The 21,589-nt window shown below is 50.8% G+C and overlaps 1 protein-coding gene across 1 annotated transcript in view; it reads right to left on the bottom strand.

Moving 5' to 3' along the window:
• Window positions 1–21,589, bottom strand: part of LOC144937290 (uncharacterized) — a 147,065-nt gene that overhangs the window by 10,487 nt on the left and 114,989 nt on the right. Inside the window, exon 5 of the mRNA XM_078864697.1 lies at window positions 4,968–5,033. Within this exon, the coding sequence (XP_078720823.1) occupies window positions 4,968–5,033 (66 nt within the window). The remainder of the gene's footprint in view (window positions 1–4,967; window positions 5,034–21,589) is intronic.

Genomic DNA, 21,589 nt, shown 5'->3' with positions numbered 1-21,589 from the left:
CAGATGGAATCAAATCACGGATTTTATGCACTGTACTGAATCGGACTTGGATCTTATGTTTGTTTAGAATTTTGGAGATCTTTTTGGTCACGCCTGCTATGTATGGCAACGTGATAGTTTTGGTCGGAGTTTCATGTGGCTGTTTCTGTATGGTGGGAGAGACAGCTTGGCGGATAGTGCGGTCAGAGTATCCGTTCATCCTGAGGGCCCGATGTACATGTCTTAATTCACCGGCCAGGTGGTGTTGGTCAGCAATGCCATGGGCTCTGTGGTATAGCGTTTTGATGAGAGAATTCTTTTGAGATGGGTGGTGGTGGGAATCCGGTTTCAAGTAGGAATCTGTGTGGGTGGCTTTCCTGTAGACAGAATGTCCCAAGGATCCGTCAGGCCTCCTCTCAAACAGAATATCCAAGAATGGTAGTTTACCGTCTTTCTCCACTTCCATGGTGAATCTGATGGATGGGTGTCTAGAATTGATGTGGTCCAAGAAGTGGTTCAATGCTGGGAGGCTAGACCTCCCAGACTCTATGGTCTTCCCAAAATCCCAAAATCCATAAAGAAGGCACCCCGCTACGACCCATCGTGTCGACGATAAACTCTCCTACGTACAAACTAGCCCGTTTTCTATCAGATACTCTGCTCCCCTTCACAGGCAAGACCTCTTCGACAGTACTTAACTCAACCCAATTAGTCTCTATGGTTAAGGACATTGTACTATCTCCTGATGACATCCTCGTCAGCTTTGATGTAGTATCTTTGTTCACCAAAGTCCCAGTACCGGACACCCTAACAATAATTGAGGACTTAGTCCAACATGGATTGAATTATGATGTACCTGCGCTGGTTAGGCATTGCCTCACCAACACTTATTTTACCTGGAATGGCACCTTCTACAAACAGAATGAGGGTACCCCTATGGGCTCCCCCTTGTCACCAGTTATAGCCAACATGTTCATGGAAAAGTTTGAATCAGACGCCATCCAGACATCCACCCTGCGTCCTTCCTTGTGGAAGAGGTATGTGGACGACACTTTCGTCATCTGGCCACATAACCTCCCAGCATTGAACCACTTCTTGGACCACATCAATTCTAGACACCCATCCATCAGATTCACCATGGAAGTGGAGAAAGACGGTAAACTAACATTCTTGGATATTCTGTTTGAGAGGAGGCCTGACGGATCCTTGGGACATTCTGTCTACAGGAAAGCCACCCACACAGATTCCTACTTGAAACCGGATTCCCACCACCACCCATCTCAAAAGAATTCTCTCATCAAAACGCTATACCACAGAGCCCATGGCATTGCTGACCAACACCACCTGGCCGGTGAATTAAGACATGTACATCGGGCCCTCAGGATGAACGGATACTCTGACCGCACTATCCGCCAAGCTGTCTCTCCCACCATACAGAAACAGCCACATGAAACTCCGACCAAAACTATCACGTTGCCATACATAGCAGGCGTGACCAAAAAGATCTCCAAAATTCTAAACAAACATAAGATCCAAGTCCGATTCAGTACAGTGCATAAAATCCGTGATTTGATTCCATCTGTGAAGGATGTCGTTCCTGACTTACAGTATCCTGGAGTCTACAAATTGAGTTGCATTTGTGGTGATTGCTACATTGGAGAAACTAAACATCATGTTTCTGATCGTGTCCGCGAGCACAAATCAGATCTGAAACACGGCAGAACTGATTCTTCGGCCGTTGCCGATCATTGCTACAACTCGGTGGGCTCTCATGAAATTGTATTTTCCGAGATCAAGGTTCTCTGCAAACCTCCTGGCTACCATCAAAAGTTTGTACACGAAGCCATACAAATATACAAACACAGACATAATTTCAACCGTGATGACGGTAACAAACTGAGTAATCATTGGAAAGATGTGATTAACCATGCAAAAAAGATTTAACTACACTTATTTGCCAATCTTATTTGACAGACAACCATTACTGTTTAACCATGTTTAGTGGTGGTCTTCTTGTTACAGGTTGAGTCACAAACCGCACCTCTCCATAACAAAGGCTCAGCCTTTGTTATGCAGTCTATTCTTAGTCTCAAACCTCACCTTACCATATTAATAATAAGTATGCGGCCCTTGCCCCACCACCTTCTCCAACCATTATATAAACGCAGTGGTAACTCCTGCAATCTCTCATTTACTTGATACAGCTGTCGTGGCTGTGACGGTACCACCTGAAGACGGAAGCTTGTGTTGCCTCCGAAACGTCGTGATTTTTATTTTTTATTTTATTTTACTTTTTAATGTTTTTACCTACGTGACTTTACCGAAAAAACCTAAGAATATCACCCACATTAACTCACTCAATAACAGGTTACGCAATGCGGGGTAGGAGTTGGAAGAGAGCCACAGGTGAGGGCAGTGAGGGGGAGACACTGGGTGAGGGAGACACTGGGTGAGGGAGACACTGGGTGAGGGAGACACTGGGTGAGGGAGACACTGGGTGAGGGAAACACAGAGTGAGAGAGACACAGAGTGAGGGAGACACAGGGTGAGGGAGACACTGGGTGAGGGAGACACAGGGTGAGGGAGACACAGGGTTAGAGAGATACAGGGTGAGGGAGACACTGGATGAGGGAGACACAGTGTGAGGGAGACACTGGGGGAGGGAGACGCAGAGTGAGGGAGACACTGGGTGAGGGAGACACTGGGTGAGGGAGACACTGGATGAGGGAGACATAGAGTGAGGGAGACACAGGTTGAGGGAGACACAGGGTGAGGGAAACACTGGGTTAGGGAGACACTGGGTGAGGGAGACACTGGGTGAGGGAGACACTGGGTGAGGGAGACACAGGGTGAGGAAGACACTGGGTGAGGGAGACACTGGGTGAGGGAGACACTGGATGAGGGAGACATAGAGTGAGGGAGACACAGGGTGAGGGAGACACAGGGTGAGGGAGACACAGGGTGAGGGAGACACTGGGTGAGAGAGACACAGATTGAGGGAGACACAGGGTGAGGGAGACACTGGGTGAGGGAAACATTGGGTGAGGGAGACACTGGGTGAGGGAGACACTGGGTGAGGGAGACACAGGGTGAGGGAGACACTGGGTGAGGGAGACACAGGGTGAGGGAGACACTGGATGAGGGAGACACTGGATGAGGGAGACACTGGGTGAGGGAGACACTGGGTGAGGGAGACACGGGGTGAGGGAGACACTGGGTGAGGGAGACACGGGGTGAGGGAGACACGGGGTGAGGGAGACACAGGGTGAGGGAGACACTGGGTGAGGGAGACACAGGGTGAGGGAGACACTGGATGAGGGAGACACTGGATGAGGGAGACACAGGGTGAGGGAGACACTGGGTGAGGGAGACACGGGGTGAGGGAGACACTGGGTGAGGGAGACACGGGGTGAGGGAGACACGGGGTGAGGGAGACACAGGGTGAGGGAGACACTGGGTGAGGGAGACCGAGTGAAGGAGACACAGGGTGAGGGAGACACCGGGTGAAGGAGACACAGGGTGAGGGAGACATAGCGTGAGGGAGACACTGGGTGAGGGAGACACAGTGTGAGGGAGACACCGGGTGAAGGAGACACAGGGTGAGGGAGACACAGTGTGAGGGAGACACTGGGTGAGGGAGACACAGGGTGAGGGAGACACTGGGTGAGGGAGACACTGGGTGAGGGAGACACAGGGTGAGGGAGCCACTGGGTGAGGGAGACCGAGTGAAGGAGACACAGGGTGAGGGAGACACTGGGCGAGAAAGACACTGGGTGAGGGAGACACTGGGTGAGGGAGACACAGTGTGAGGGAGACACAATGTGAGGAAGACACCGGGTGAAGGAGACAGAGGGTGAGGGAGACACAGTGTGAGGGAGACACTGGGTGAGGGAGACACAGGGTGAGGGAGACACAGGGTGAGGGAGACACTGGGTGAGGGAGACAGAGTGAGGGAGACACAGTTTGAGCGAGACACAGTGTGAGGGAGACACAGTGTGTGGAACACACAGGGTGGGGGAGACACAGGGTGAAGGAGACACAGTGTGAGAGAGACATAGTGTGAGGGAGACACAGGGTGAGGGAGACACAGGGTGAGGGAGACACAGGGTGAGGGAGACACTGGGTGAGGGAGACACAGTGAGGGAGACACTGGGTGAGGGATACACTGGGTGAGGGAGACACAGGGTGAGGGAGACACAGAGTGAGGGAGACACTGGGTGAGGGATACACTGGGTGAGGGAGACACAGGGTGAGGGAGACACTGGGTGAGGGAGACACTGGGTGAGGGATACACTGGGTGAGGGAGACACAGGGTGAGGGAGACACTGGGTGAGGGAGACACTGGGTGAGGGAGACACTGGGTGAGGGAGACACTGGGTGAGGGAGACACAGTGTGAGGGAGACACAATGTGAGGAAGACACCGGGTGAAGGAGACAGAGGGTGAGGGAGACACAGTGTGAGGGAGACACTGGGTGAGGGAGACACAGGGTGAGGGAGACACAGGGTGAGGGAGACAGAGTGAGGGAGACACAGTTTGAGCGAGACACAGTGTGAGGGAGACACAGTGTGTGGGAGACACAGGGTGGGGGAGACACAGGGTGAAGGAGACACAGTGTGAGAGAGACATAGTGTGAGGGAGACACAGGGTGAGGGAGACACAGGGTGAGGGAGACACAGGGTGAGGGAGACACTGGGTGAGGGAGACACAGTGAGGGAGACACTGGGTGAGGGATACACTGGGTGAGGGAGACACAGGGTGAGGGAGACACAGAGTGAGGGAGACACTGGGTGAGGGATACACTGGGTGAGGGAGACACAGGGTGAGGGAGACACTGGGTGAGGGAGACACTGGGTGAGGGATACACTGGGTGAGGGAGACACAGGGTGAGGGAGACATTGGGTGAGGGAGACACTGGGTGAGGGAGACGAGACACTGGGTGAGGGAGACAGAGGGTGAGGGATGCGAGGGATGAGTGGTGAGTCTCACCCTCCTCCGCGCCATCCCTCGATGCTGTCAGAAGCATTATGGCCGCAGCGGCATCGACGTCCGACTCTGAAACAGAGCGCACGGCAGCGTGAGCTCCCCCCGTGCGTTATCTGCAAGCGCCTCTCTCTGTCTGAATGCAGCGCTCGCACCACCACCACCACCGCCAACACCACTTCCACCACCACCGCCGCCGCCATCACTACCGCCATCACCACCGCCACCACCGTCACCACCATCACCACCGCCACCGCGATGCCTGCAGTTCGCAGGGGTGGTCTCAGGAGTCACTACAGGTACCCGGCACTGCCAAGATCCTGGGTCGAATCAGCATTCTGGCTGCCAGTGATTAGACTGGGCTCTCAATTTAACGAGTCACTGGTCTCAGTCCCATCACGAATGACCACAGAAAAAGAATGACTTAATAAATAATGAAAAAAACAAGAATAGTTTTACCCTTTCCGGCAATGAAACTGGAGGTGTTAAGATGCTCAAACAAGTCTGTATTAACCACACACACTTGTGGCAAAAAACATGCCAACAAACACGCTCAAATAATTTTATCATTTTTGTTACCAGCAAAAAAGGTCTCATATATAATGCTGCAATACTTTCGATTTTCTATTAATGTGGATAAATTGCAATTGTTAGAATGACGACGAAAAAGAAGAAGAAAAACATCTTTGATTGCCACACAAAGACTTCTACGTAGCAGGAGAGGTGGTAAATGTTGGGGCCCCCTCTCGTGTGATGCAGGGCCACGTGACAGGATCTCAGAAGAGTCGTTGTCTGCTATGCGGACGTTCTGAATGGGTGGCCCCCATTGGCCATGATGCCGAAGGTGCAACTGACATGATGTTGGGAGAATAAAATTTGAACTCCACGTAGAACCCAGGCTCTTGCTGCTGAGGCACGAGGGTGAGCACTGCGCCACTCTGGTTACCACGCGGAGTTCACGTTGAATAAGACTTGGGTTTTTGATCCTGAAAAGGAACCCCCCGCCAATGGGGTAACCCTCGTGCTCGCCTGCGGATCAAGGTCGGAACTTGTCCACCAACCAAAAGAGGGCAGCACAGCACCACATGTCCACAGATCACACCCATCCCCACTCCACACACGCATGACAGTCTACACACGTGCACAACACACAAGGTGCACCACACATGCACAAACAACAACCCCCCATTTGCCACTAAGTGGCAGTGATATCACTACGGTGCTTGCGCCAGGGTAGGTGCACTTTGAGGCCCCGTAAAGTATCAAAGGCTCGCTGGCAGGAGGTCACAGGACAGACTCAGGTGCCATGGGTTGACTGAGATAACTGGCAGATGCACCAGCAATGCCCCCTACTGTGCCAACTTTCTAGGTTTTAGCCGCCTGGCGTTCCACTTCATTCTTGTGAGATACGTTTCTCTGTCCTCTGTTGTTGTTGAAGGGCGACTGCTTCCAGCCCAATAGCGTCCTTCACGAGCCTCCTCCACAAAGACCGATCTTGACACCGCTAGTACCAGTCATTAGCAAGTCCACTCAGCTCCATATCCTCTCATACCACATAATTCCATCTCTTTTCTAGCTCGTGCCGCGCCCGTTTAACCACCTCTACCCGGCCCAATAAAAGCTGTTTGGGTATGCAGTTGCTGAGGATGTAGGCTACATGACCCAGCCAATGCAACCTCACCTGCAGGAGGAGCTCACCGCTAACCGCTGCGCGACCGCTCCCCATAACACAAAAACACTCTCAAAACAACACAAGAAACACACCCACAGACTCGGGCACACCCACAGATACACAAAATCACACGGACACACACACCGGTACACAGACGCACACACACTTCTGTAGACATGCACATTCAGGCACATAAACAGAGATAGAAAGACACGCCATTCGAAAAGAACCAACTCCACTGCCTTCAACCCTGTCGCCTCCAAACCTGTCACCTTAACTGTGCGAAACCTGTCGACCTCGCCTGTGACATTTCACAGATCATGCCGCTGAGGCTCCGGCCCTGCCCCCTGCTTGTGACTGGACACCAATAAATCTTCAGCATCCGAGACACAAACTCACTCTGCAGACTGAACCCACTTGATTTTCTTAAAACCCAAAGCAGTGTCAACTTCATTAGGATGAGAGAATTCCTCTTTTCTTTTTTACGGGCAGGGCCGAATCTCTCAGCAATCAATTGATCACAACCGCTGTGCCTCAGTAGCCCATTTCATCAACTCCAATTACACTGATGATGATGACTATAAGGTCTGGCCATCCTTGACTAGGATTTGAACTCTATAAACCAAACTTTTAATTTTATTTTACCAGGTAAGGCCCCACTGAGCTATACAGCTCTTTTTCAGAAGCGACCTGGCCATCACAAATGATAGTTCAACGAAATGGCTTGTCATCATGTGGAAATTTATAGCAGCCAAATACTCTAAACGCGTGATTTTAAATGTGGAGGGAAAAAATCGGAGGACCTGGAAAAAATCCACGTGAGAACACGCAAACTCCAAATATACAGCAGGCGTTAGAGTCGGGATCGAACCTATGACCTCCTGTATATCAGGCGAGGCAGTCAACATCTCCGAGCCACCATGGCTCCCCTCACTCCCTGGTGACTGGGAGCCCTGCTGCTGCTGCCTCACTACCTGGGCAGGATAAACATGGAAGTGATCCTCTGCTCACAGAGGCCATGCAGCAGTGGTGGCCCTAAGCATGCGAGGAGAATCCATGCATCCGTGGGGCGAGGGTGCTCATTTTATTGAAAGCAAAGGAGAGATAAAGTCGTGCCCAAGCGGAGATTTTAAGTCATAACGTATACTCCTCTGAGATCAGTCAGGATGAACAGTTGGTTAAACGGCAAACACTCGTCACCGTGAGATTGTGAGTTCGAAATCCTGACCACAGTAGACTTGGACAGCGTTGTCTCCCGTGGGTCAGTGACGCGCATGCTCCCTGGTGAGTCTGCTCTCTGTAGCACAGTCAAGGGGAGTTATCCTAAGGGTTAACTGGTCCCTGCCATAGCAATGTCTATTTTCAACTAGTGTCTCGTAACTATTAAGGTTATGGGTTTGAACAAGGGAAACTTTTTTTATTTGAGTCATTAATGATTACTGCAACTCCTCTGCATTAACACCATACCAAGGTCTCCATTGCAACAGATACAGTGAATCTGAAGAGGCCTATTGGCTGGCTAAATAAAGGAGAATTAATTGAATGAGTCTACCGTATGGTCGGGTCATTCCCAGAGCAGACACGTACAGACAGCCAAAGAATAAAAAATTAACTTAAAAATGTTAATGGTAAATCACATGTGCCGCATAACAGTCCAGTCTGTGGCACCTACAGCACGCCCTGCGTGGCACCTGCAGCAAAGCCTAGGCGGCACCTACAGCACGGCCTGTGTGGCACCTACAGCACGGCCTGGGCGGCACCTACAGCACGGCCTGTGTGGCACCTACAGCACGACCTGGGCGGCACCTACAGCACGGCCTGCGTAGCACCTACAGCACGGCCTGCGTAGCACCTACAGCACGGCCTGCGTAGCACCTACAGCACGGCCTGTGTGGCACCTACAGCACGGCCTGGGCGGCACCTACAGCACGGCCTGCGTGGCACCTACAGCACGGCCTGTGTGGCACCTACAGCACAACCTGTGTGGCACCTACAGCACAGCCTGGGCGGCACCTACAGCACGGCCTGCGTGGCACCTACAGCACGGCCTGTGTGGCACCTACAGCACGGCCTGGGCGGCACCTACAGCACGGCTTGCGTAGCACCTACAGCACGGCCTGCGTAGCACTTACAGCACGGCCTGCATAACACCTACAGCACGGCCTGTGTGGCACCTACAGCACGGCCTGGGCGGCACCTACAGCACGGCCTGCGTGGCACCTACAGCACGGCCTGCGTGGCACCTACAGCACGGCCTACGTTACATCTACAGCACGGTCTACGTTACATCTACAGCACGGCCTGCGTGGCACCTACAGCATGGCCTACGTTACATCTGTAATAAAAGACTCCGTCAGGCACTGCTGGTCTCCGCTTGTCTTTTATTCAGGTTCTTCTCCGCACCCCACTGGTCTCCTCCTCGGACCAGCGTCGTCTCGCGCGCGCCCCGCGCACGCTCCCTCTCGCGTGCCACGCACGCTCCTCCGTTAGCTCCTCTACTCCCGCACTCCGCACACCGCTGGCCGACGGCGTGCTGAGGTCCTTCGGCCACGTGGCCGATGGCACGGATCTCTCTCTCACCACCCAACGTGGCTCAGACTCTTAACTTCCCTGACTGCCCCGATCTTTTCCAGGCTCCCACTTATATACATTCCCCCCACGTGACCCTGACTCCTCCCCTTCCGGATGGTCAGATCCGGCCTTCCCATACTACCCCGCTGGCTCCGCCCCCATTTACCTCGCCTCCCATTGGAGCCGCAGCCTGTGTGGCACCTATGCACCTGTGTTCATCTCCATGGAGGGGAACATGAGACGATATTCAGGGACGTGATTTGTTCATTGACTGAACCCGATTCTTACGCCCAGGACACAGGCATCGGACTGTACGTGAAAAATAAGCGGCTTTCCACTCGTATATATGTTTACACCACTGTAGACCGTTATGAATGGATCCACGGCGCGCAAAATGCGTGAAGGGAAAGACATCTCTCCGAGCGCGCCTCACACGCTGGTTCTCCCCATCGCGTCCGGCTTCGCGGAAACGGAGGTGACGGGGAGCGCAGTGGAGAAAGCAAGCAAGGGCTCATGCTCCCCGTTCCGTCAATTGGCGGAAGAATAAAATTGTATATGTCGAGCAAATCGATGGCCGTGTTACATCCAGAAAGAGCCATTTGGTGACCAGAACAAGGGGGGGGTGCAGGGTGCTCAGGAGATGCGACATGAAACAGGAGCTGCAGCAAGCACCCTATTCCTAAATGTGTCTGGGCATTTACATCCCAGCCCTAGCAATCTTAAATATGCCTTGGGTTGGCTCTGTAGGGCTACGAGTTTCCACTGAATCCTAAAAGCCCCAGACGTGCCTTTGGCTGTTAAGTCCGTGGGCTTTGTTTCAATAAATTCGTAACCATCCGAAACACGTAACGTTTTACTCTGGCTCAGGCAGCTTTGTGGCAATGCACTTGGTCTTAAAAACCTTGGTTGTGGAAACAGTTCAATCTTAATTTTGCGTTCAAACTACAATGTATAATCACGCGTTCCTATTGCGGCGCACAGCGAATGTACGTTGTGCGACTGTGCACGCAGCGATCGCACGTCCCTTAACCACCACCTCTCGTTTCTTTCCAATTTTGGTGAGAAGTGACTTGCGTGGCAAACATTTGCACACCTGTCGTAACAAGAGACTGCTAGCACGAGCGACGCGATTTTATGGGAGGCTCAACTCTGCCACTCTATGTTGCATTCACACTTGTGTAATTACATTTTTTTTGCATTACCTATCGAAAAATTAAGAAACGGGAAAAAAGCTTATATTTTCCGCACGTTCGTAAATATTTGCCCACCCAGCAATATTAGTCAATCGGGAGGACGCACGTGTGGTGAGGTAATGTGTGGGTAGGCCCACCTCTTCCGTGACGTCTGGTCAGTGTGTAAGAGTAGACCAAATACCCCTCTAAGAAGCTCCCTCGAGTGGAGGCCCTTCTGCCAGTGGTGGCGTGGGCAGCAACCACGGGGGTTGAACCTCCACCTTGTAAAGGAGAAATGAGGGCAAATGTGCCACACCGGTTTGTGGCAATCGGTTTCTGCGAATCACACCACTGAGGACTAAATTCCACTGGAAATGGTCACCACTTCCTGGCTCTCGGAGAGCCAGTAACCGATTGTTAAAAAGGTCACTGGTTCACCAGTTTTTGTTTTAACGACCCTTATTCAAAGCAATTGGGCATGCGTGCTGGTAACGCAGATGCAGGGGACGCCGTGCCAGTAACACCGATACAGGGGATACTATGCTGGTAATGAAGATGTAGGGGATGCCGTGCCGGTAATACCGAAACGGGGGATGCCGTGCAGGTAATCCAGATGCAGGGGACGCTAGGTGACCCGACGACAGCGGTAGCTCCCTCCGTGTGGGAGGGAGGGAGCAGTAGCCATGTCACAGCTAAGCATAAGAGACGCAGCCTCGTGAGTGCACCCGGGAATTAGTGACGTCACTCACAGGAATGGAGCCCCACGGTCGCCAGGGCCGCCGCCGCCAGGAGCGACTCTCTCCCAGGAGCAGTTTCCGTTCCGAAGCAGGGATAGACTCACGGAGCGCCGAGCCAAGAGGTTAATTGACACCGCTCACGAAAAGGAACGAGGCCCACGAGGGACCGTGAGGATTATAAAAAGTGAAGAGGTGCTCAAAGTCGGCAAGCTAACGTGCGTGCATGCGTGGGTGGGTGTGAAGGTTGAGTGGAGCTCCTCAGGTGAAATCACGGCATGTGTTCATGAGACGTGGCCGCCGTACTGGATGCACCGCATTCAGAGGTCATCAGCAGGGCGGGAGCGGTTGGAATTGTCTACAAGTCCCCCAGGTCAGAAATCGCATTGCCCAGTTGGTATTAATGATCATTAAGGATTTCAAACAACCAGTTTTTGTTCTCTGATCAAGAGGGTCAGGAAACCAGACAAACGGGAAGTCAGGCAGGACCGGTGGCAACAATTGTTCAAGCTCTGAAGTCCTACGTTGGGATGTTTGGCCAAATCCATGGATGTTTCTACGTTTGAGATGAAATATGAAGCACCCTGAGAAAACCCACACGTGTGATGGAGGTAACACTATATCCCCATAGAGTTTGAAATTAATCCACTTGCTGTGCTGCCATACCCCCCGCCTTCACTGTAACGGATAACAGACGTGAAAGCATCGTCACAACTACACAGTCAAATTTTGTAATCACTCATGGACCATCCTGCAGTGTGGTCAGACCGCGTGAAAGGCAGCCAATGAGCCCACAGAAGTGCAGCTGAATAAAAAATAAAATTCTCCCCGAGCCGTAACCCAAAGACAAAAAGCAACAGAGAAAGTGAATGATGGCGGACGTCTCAAACGCGTGATTTTGTCTTTCCACTTTGGGAAGAAATGTGTGGAAATGAACGGGGTCGGGGAAAACGTTAAATATAGTCGGGCGTTTGGATGTTGAAAGAGACAGATGCCTTAAATAAAGTTTCCCTTGTGCTGGGCCAAACCGCAGGCGAAGCTCCGCGCACTTTGGACTTTTTGGGAAAAAGCGTCGCGTTTACACCATCATCCGCAGCTCAGCACGCTACACGGCCACTCGCAAGCGCGGTTATACCAAACACCATCACACCGAGCGCCATCACACCGAGCGCCATCACACCGAGCGCCGTCACACCGAGCGTCGTCACACCGAGCGTCGTCACACCGAGTGTCGTCACAGCGAGCGCTGGCGAGGCGAGCGCTGTCAGGGTGAGCGCTGTCGCATCGTTCCCATCGGCCTGTCCTCATACCCACCTACACCACTCACCGACTACAACAGCAAGTGTATATAATAGGCGATGTTTCAGGCAATAGGCCTTGTACATGGCACATGAGGAAGGTCTAATGGCCCAAAAACGTCACCTAATAAATATTTTTCCTTATTTTATGGCACGGTTACTAACGAATGTGTTGAGCTTTTACTACAATAGGGATTCTTCAACGGGGGTTTTCTTGAATAGAGGTCTCTCTAAAAGGTTTTCACACTCAATATGGCGTGTGTACTTCTTCCTGAGCAGGAGTTCACTTTACCCATCATGCTGATCATCCAACAAATGATCACCTTCGCTGGGTATTAATGACGCTCCTACCCACAAAGCAATCCAGGCTTGGCATCGGGTGATATAGTGTGGCGATACGCGGGTAGTTATATAAGGTTTGGTTAGGGTGTGTGGAGACCCGGACCATACCATATGGGGCCCCAATTGTGAACCATCGGGAACCTCGCAAATATTAAAGTCTCACCTGAAGCCATCACGTGCCTCCCAGACGTGGATATAGATATTTCCGTTGCTGTTCACTCCACCATATGCAAGAAGAAGGAGTAGTAGCAGCTATATGTTCACACAGCAACGTAAGTGAGTTCAGACACCCTGAGCGTGCATGCGCAAGATTCTGGGTTTATGCTCCATGCTGCTTAGCAACTGCACACGTGTGCAGTTAATTCTAACGGGCTGGGCTACATTAAGTGACCACTCTAAATTGATTACACTTTTTTTTTGCGTGCAGTCTTGAGTTACCATCAATTGGCAATTACTTTATAACCCACTTTTATTGTGGGCTTCCTCAACGATACTGGATGATGCTGTCACATGGTCAATATGGCACACGCTCGGCAAGATCCTCTTACAGTGTGTGAATCTGGAACCATCGGTGCATCACGACATGACAACTGTGTATCGGATTCACCCTTATCAGTGATCATCGGTAACGGTATAGTCCCACAGGCCGACACGATCATTGTGATTGAGACTTACCCTCATTAGGAATCGTCGAGGCAGAGTGGCTGTGCACTGCACTGCATGAGAGCAGTCCGTCGCTGCTCTGTCTCACTCTGGCAGGCGCTATCTGCGGTGTGATGCACTGCTACCCTACAAGGCAGACATCTGCAGTGACCTCCTTGACTGCAAAAGCCGGCAGTGTAGGACGCTGGCATAAGTGTGTCTTTAATTCACACTAAAAGTCACGAAAATAAATTGCTTTGATTTCACGCCCCGGGGTTGTATCAATGGTATCTCTCTGTGTCGCCAATTCTCTTATTTTAGAGTGCAGCCATAATTTCCGTACAACTCCCAGATGAAAGAAAAAAACAGCAAAGCAGCCTATTAAGTGGAGCCTGTCTTTGTCAAGAGGCACCAACAACTGCCATTCGCTACGACTACACGTCAGAGGCATTGTCATGGCGCTTGTGCCAGGCTTAGCGCACTTTGAGGCCACGTGAAATTGAAAGCAGACTCAAGGTACTACAGGTTGACTGACTGAGATGGCTAACAAAAGCACCACCTATGCTCCCCACTGTGCCAAATTGCTGTGTTATAGTCACCCAGCGCTCTTGCTTGCATTTGTGAGCGTCACTCCTCTGCTCTTCGTTATTACTGGAGGGTGATGGAGGGCGATCGCCTCTCAAAAGTGGCCTTCGTGAGGCTCTTCCACAGAGTCAAATCTTGACAAGACTGTTACCAGTCATCAGTGAGTCCACAAATTACTTTAAGTGATACAAATCCACCCCATACCACATCAGCCCGTCGCTTTTATAGCCCTGCCACACCCTTTTAGCCCCCTCTGTCCGCCCAAACAGAAGCTGTTTGGGGCATGCTGTATGACCCAGTCAAGGCAGCCTTGACCTGTCGGAGGAGATTTCTGACAGGACCGCGTTGAGATCTTCCAATGATGTGTGAGCTCCTCGCACAATCCAGTCCGATTAAACCAGGACATATCGCAGGCAGGCAATTGGAATGTTTCCAGCCGGCACAGCTGTTCCGGCGAATAGGGGGTCCACGTTTTACAAGCGTAGAGAAGAGTGGCCGTAACTGTGACCGAGAAGACAGATAATTTTGCGTGCCAAACCAAAGGTGGTCATGAGCACGCATGCAAAAGTACGGGAACTCTTCTACTCTCTACACAACTGCTCCATTACTCACGCACAGTTGAGGGGGTGGAGTGATGAATGAAAGTAAAACCCTACCTCTATTTGACCAGCTCCAGATTCAGCATCAGAGCCTCCAAATCCTTCTCTGAGTGAGCGGCAATTATACAACCATCAACATGCTTAACATGTTAGATCGGGAGGAAGCCATCTCTTAACCTCACCCAGGGAGTGTTTAGACTCCCCATTGTCCTGTTATTTAAGTATTTTTTTTACAACAATGGAACTATGTTGTTAAAATGATGTTCATTCATGTAGGAGTCAGAAGATATCACTGTTGCATGCCAAGAAGAACATCAGGAGGATCGGGGGGAAAAATCACCCAGGCCAGTTGCAGAGCAATAATCAAATCATCATTTGCAACCTTTACTGCTGGGTGAACACTCGGCTATTGCAGGTCTGAATGATGGGGTCCCTAGGTGGATGCCCACCCCCACAGTGGAAGAATAGTTGGTGCATCTTACAGATGACAAGCCAATGGTCAGTGGACAGATCAGCTCCATGGTACAGCCTGGCATGAACGACATTGGCTCGCATTCCCGGTTCCCCTCACTACATTGTCCGGACATTTTTGTTTGTAGCCGGCGTGCAACCACCACGTGTGGATGCACCAGCAATGGAGCGGTGTGTTGTCATTATGAAGCCATCGGCTGAAGAGAAATCTAACAGCGTTAATCCATTATTATTGAAGCACAAAGACAAAGATAGCCCGCATAGCCTGTAACAATCTGTTGAGGCAAGTTTTGTTAGCGAGCACCTATGAAGGCCGGCACGGGATACGAGGGGGTGGGTGGACAGCACCATGTCCAGCCGCCTTTATCTCTCTCTCGAGCCAATGTTTACACACTGCACTAGGTGCTCATTTGAGGCTGAGTCGATCTAAGGGAGGCCTAGGACCGGTTCAGATAATCGTCACTGGCGCTGGCCATGAGCTGGAATCGAACTCAGGTCCCCAGGTTCGTAGCGCAGAGCGCTAACCACTACACTACCGCTCACCACAAAGCGCAGTCACATACACATGCACCTACACTGACTAATCCTGCATGTGAGCACCACTCAAGGCTGGCAACGCATGCCAAGGAATATTTCGGTAAGCACCGTGTATGCCGTCTTGGTCTCGACAGTGCTGATGTACACTAACCCAAGAGGGTGCAATTTTTTTTTAAGTTGAACCAACTTAGGGGAAGCCCAGTTCAGGCTAGATGCTGCTCGGCTACTTGCGATAAGTCAAGGTCTAGAATCGAACCCTGACAGCAGTGCGGCATAGTGACCAGTCTCCCATATACACACACATCAACATACGCGTGACAACGTACAGTCGTCAACATATGCGCATACGTCGTCGCGTGTCGATGTATGCGCATCGACGTACAGGCGCCAGCACACGCGCGAACGAGCACGCACAGACAGACATGCACACGGTTATGCTGGACAAAAGGCGTAAGGCAGAGGCAGGATTTGGCAAACAAAGCCAAATGGAATCTTTCCAATTAAAAATACATTGGATGACAGAACATTCGTACATTTACACTTACAACAACAAAATTCAGGACCTTCTTAATGATGGCAGCTATACAAAAATCAACAGAGATCCCACCAACCACGTAGCCACAAAAAACAACAATATCATCACTAAATCGACTTCTCTAATCAAGCAGAGCTCCCTAAAAACTTTGGCTGCTAGACCACCAAGATTTGATGGCCTTCCAAAAATCCAGAAAATAGATATCCCTGCTCCGTCCTATCGTCTCCACCATTAACTCACCCACCTACAAACTGGCCCGGTTTCTGTCTGAGACCCTGCTTCCACCTCAGCTGTTCTTAACTCAGCTCATTTGGTTTCTCTAATCAAGGACATCTCACTGTCAGTTTCGATGTAGTATCTCTGTTCACCAATGTACCTGTACTTGACACCATTGCAATCATTGAAGACTTGGTCTAACAAGGACTGAATCCAGATTTACCAACTTTGGTAAGGCACTGTCTTACTAACACATACTTCACCTGGAATGGTACATTCTACAAACAAAATGAGGGTACCCCAATGGGTTCTCCCTTAACGCCAGTGGTAGCGAATGTTTTCATGGAGAAATTTGAGACAGATGCCATCCAGACATCCACCCTAAGTCCTTCCTTGTGGAAGAGATACGTAGATGACACGTTCGTCATCTGGCCACTTGGCCTGCCAGTACTGAACCAATTTCTCAACCACATAAATTCCATACACCCGTCTATCAAATTCACTATAGAAGTGGAAAAGGATGGCAAGCTACCATTCATGGATGTTTTGATCGAGAAGAGACCTGATGGCTCGTTGGGCCATTCGGTCTACAGGAAAGCCACCCACACGGATACCTATCTAAAGCCTGACTCCCACAACCATCCAGCCCAGAAGAATTCCCTCATCAAAACACTACACCATATGGCCCGTTGAATCTCCGACCAGCACCACCTAGCTAGTGAGTTGGAGCACATACACCAAGCCCTCAGGATGAACGGATACTCAGACCGTACAATCCACAAAGCTGCCTCCCCAGCCATGGGGAGACAGACAATCTTCTGAGGATCCAACCAAAACCATCACTTTACCATACATAGCAGGGGTTACCAAAAATATTTCCAAAATCGTAAACAAACACAAGATCCAGGTTCGTTTCAACACAGTACACACAATCCGTGATTTAATCCCATCTGTAAAGGATGTGATTCCTGACATGCAATACCCTGGTGTCTACAAACTGAGTTGTGGTTGTGGCAGCAGTTACATTGGGGAAACGAAACAATATGTCTCGGGCCACGTTCCTGAACACAAGGCAGATCTGAAAGACGGCAGGACCAATACCTCTGCCGTTGCTGATCATTGTTTTAACGCTGTGAGCTCACACGAAAAATATTTTTCCAAGCCGGAGGTACTCTGCAAACCTACCGGCTACCTTCAGAGATTTGTTCATGAAGCCATCCAGATAAATAAACACAGACACAACTTCAACCGAGAGGATGGGTACAAACTGAGCAATCATTGGAAAGACGTTATTAACCAGGTAAAGTCTTAACTGACTGTGATGTTTCCATCCTACCTGCGTATGTCAGCTGTTATTTCCGACTCTCTGTGTCTCTCTCTCTATGCCTCTCTCTTAGATCTCTCACATGTCCTTTGGATTGCACTCTCATGCTCACATGCCCTTTGGATTGCACTCTCATGCTCACATGTCCTTTGGATTGCACTCTCATGGTGCTAATTTCTCATTAACACTGCTGTTGTGCGCATATGCCGGCATGATACTCTTATGCGGCGACAGAAGCTCATTCATGCTAATCTCCCTCCTTAATCCCTCTCTCCCTAATCTCCCCCATTAACACAACTGACGTGCTTACGTCCGTGGATGGAATTCCTTTCCAGCTCAGACCCCGCTTGCTTGCCCATCACCACATATATAACCTTGTTGCAACTGCTCTCTCGCTGGTTCAGCAGTTCCACTGCTGGATTATATTTTTTCCGCCTGAGGACGACCGCTTGTGTTGCGATCGAAACGTCATGATTTATTTTATTTTATACCTACGTGACTTTACCGAAAGAACCAAAGAGTATACATTTACATATTTGACGCTGCTCACAAAATGCCATGATCCAACACTGGCCCTGATCAGCGTGACCCCGCAGCTCTCTTGTCTTCCACGCAACGAATGGGAAGGCCCAGCTATGCTAGGCCCAAAAGCCCATCCTGCCTGCCCTCCCAACTCGTCTATTATGACCCCAGTCCGAAGCGTTCACTCAGCCCAAGATGGAGATGATCTAGGCAGGCGGCCGTGGCCTACTTTAGTCCAATTGGGTTATAAGGAAAGCCACGTATTGATGTGGAAGACGACGATTGTCAGGATATAGACACTTCTCCGTCCGCCCTCGCGTGGTGCTGCACTTTTGTACAATTCATGGGCTAGGCGTCGATCGCAAAATCTCCTAAACAAATGCTCATAACTCCACACAGATGGACTCACATGCGCACTCGCTGAACTGCCACCTCCCGGCGATGGCGTGTGTGAGTTTTAACACTGTTATCCACGCATTCTGGCTTACTGTGTAGAGCGGAGTATCGGAGTCTCCTTTCCCCCTGCACATGCCACTGCTGTGCCTGCTGCTAATGATGAGAATGATGATGTGATGATGGTGCTGTTGCTTCTAAAGAGGATGTTGAGGACAAAGGATGAAAGATATAATAAGGGCAAGAATATTCTGATGAAGACGCTGATCACGTTTCTACCACTGTCACAGTCTCAACGCTGCCAATGCCGCCCACACCCGTGGGTGAACAGCACGCACACAGTGCCTCTACGCCGCACACACTTTTTACGACTTCCTCTTATTCGCAAAACATGTTGTGGACTAAATGAATCGTGCCGAGATTATCCACAGCTGGAAAAATCTTTCATGATTGTTCGTAGAAAAGAGGAGTTGCGTAGCAAGGTGATACTATTATCTGCACCTATGCGCAAACGCTTTGTGCCTCAATGGATTTATTTTCGTGGGCAGTTGCAGATAACAAAATCCACCAAAAGGCCTCGCCTCCCCACCATAACATAGAGGACAAGGGGAAATGTGAGAAACAACATGTCTGTATCACCTCCATTATGATCACTATCTTGTGACTAAATATACATTGTTCATGCAATTATCAAAAATATTGGGAAAGGAAGGCAGTAGAGGTGCACAGTGGGAGGTGCGGTCGCGAGCATACGCGTCAGATGAGAGCAACGGTGGGCATCCGGTGGAGAGACTGGGCCCCATCCAGGATAATGTGGAATTGCCCAGATGTGCTCAGTGCCATCAATGGATGCGATTGCTGATACAGCACTCTTGCGAGTGGAGGGACGCATTGATGTTCACGAGCGGCTTCGCTGTCCGCTCGTCCACCTACTTAAATGTGAACCTCTAGCTTACAACGCGTAAATAAAGTACACAGCAGTCTGCATATCTATGGACTCGTGTGCCTAGCCTATTTGTCCATGTCACTCTTTTCACCCGTCCGCCTGGCCAGTCTCAGGCTGAATATCTACCCATATTAAAATACTCTGTGTGTGCGCGTGTGCCTGTCGACACGTGCTTATCTTTCTCTCTATCTCTCTCCTTTGTGCATGGCTGAAGCCAGACGCACGGCCGTGCCGCTGAAAGCACGTCGCTGCGATGATTCGACGCGCCACGCTCCGGTACGCAAACGTCGCAAAGGTTGCAAACGAAACCGAATTTAAGGGAATAAATTCCCTGTGCCGCATCATAGCCACTGGCCCCTTCCATAGTGCCGCAATTCATTCGTCCCCAATTTAGCAGCGGCTGGACGAGACGTCTGTGGCGCGCATCCTAACTGCATGAACGGACGCGGCTTTTGTCCCAAATACTGCAGCGTGCATCCGCTGCGCTTCGTTAAGCGGTTGCCCAGGAAACCGGGAGAACGGCTTTTGGTTAACGAGCTAACGAGCGGGGAACGGCGGACGGAGGGATCGGTCGCAGGGGGGGGGGGTATGACGGAGGCGGCAAGGAGAGCGGGGGGGAGGCTCACGTTGTCCATCATTTTAACGCTGCCAGTTGCTGCGTTGGGAACGGGAGAGGAAATTATTTTCCGTGACGACGCAATGGGAAACGGAGAGGGAAGACAAGGCGCGCGTTATTACGGCAGCGGAGAGACAGCGCTCCCCTGACGGACTCTGGCAAATAAAAATAAATTACACTACAGGATGTTTTGCATGCAGAGATCTGGGAATCGGACGGAGCTACGTATTGCCACGCCGCCATACGTGCACGCAAACAGAGACACCCTCACAGACACACACCGTGTACACTTACGAATACGCACGCACGAATACGCACGTGCATTCAAACAGCAATGGATCTGTTCACACGTGCGTACGTATTTGTGCGTGCATCACATTTTAAACACAATTATTGCATATGGAAACACGCGCACGCAACATAATCATCGATACATGGCATCCGACACAAAGGTGTCCCTTGCTCGGTGTTTATAAACCGCTGGGCCAATTGCTGTGCAGGCAGCCAGAGAGCATGAGGGGGTTGTAGTGGAGTGCCAGCTCGCATGCACGCACGCACGCACGCCCACTCGCCTCTGTCTCTCCCCATCCCCGATGATGTGTCTGAGCCAAATTAACCGTTACCGGGCAAATCACTTTTAGCCGAAATGAACCGTTACCGGGCAAATCACTTTTAGCCGACGGGCAAGATGTCTAGATAGAGACAGATACACGGGCATGCAGACAGACAAATAGATTGATATAAATCAATTTAACTGACAGAGAAAGGGACAGATATGCAGGAAGACACTCACACAGGCGCAGACTTAAACCAGTAGACAAAACAAAACCCATGACACCACGGAAATAGAGCAACACAAACGAGCCGTGACCTTTGGTGTCCAATGCGCAAATTGACTTAAGTCCTCGTGATGCTCAGCACGCTGATGATTACGTTAGGTGACTTTCATCATGCATCACAATTAAAATTGTATTGCACGAGCCACAAGCGCCATGGCAACGCAGTTAAGCAGATGTGTGGCGGCGCGTTTCGGCTGCTGTGCGTGTGGGTGGCAGTGATGCTGCCAGTGATGGCCATGTCAGAGCCACTGACCCTGCATGCTTGACATCCTAGATTAGAATCCTGGGCTTGCACGCGGATGACATAAAAAGCAAGGCTCTCGCAGTCGCGGCTTCAAACGATCTCAGTTTGGGCACAAGTGGCTGCCCAAAGGTGATGGTAGCAGCATCATAGGGCGCACGTGGGTGGGTGTTTCACTTGCCCCACCATGATTGGCCGTCGCTGTGACATGCAGCTCCACTCCCAACGGAAAGGTTGCGATTGTGGGGGGAGCGGGGGAATCGGCTGGGTCAACAAAATCAAGTACCACCGTGTGGGAAGTAACAAAAAATGTTTGACCCGATGATGAAACTGGTCCCCACCATAGGAATGTGGAATGTACGCCATTGGCTTG

Source organism: Lampetra fluviatilis, chromosome 18 (assembly GCF_964198595.1).
Source record: "Lampetra fluviatilis chromosome 18, kcLamFluv1.1, whole genome shotgun sequence".
Taxonomy (NCBI): domain Eukaryota; kingdom Metazoa; phylum Chordata; class Hyperoartia; order Petromyzontiformes; family Petromyzontidae; genus Lampetra; species Lampetra fluviatilis.
Note: the sequence above shows the minus strand (reverse complement) of the source record. Positions and strands in the feature narration are given on the sequence as shown.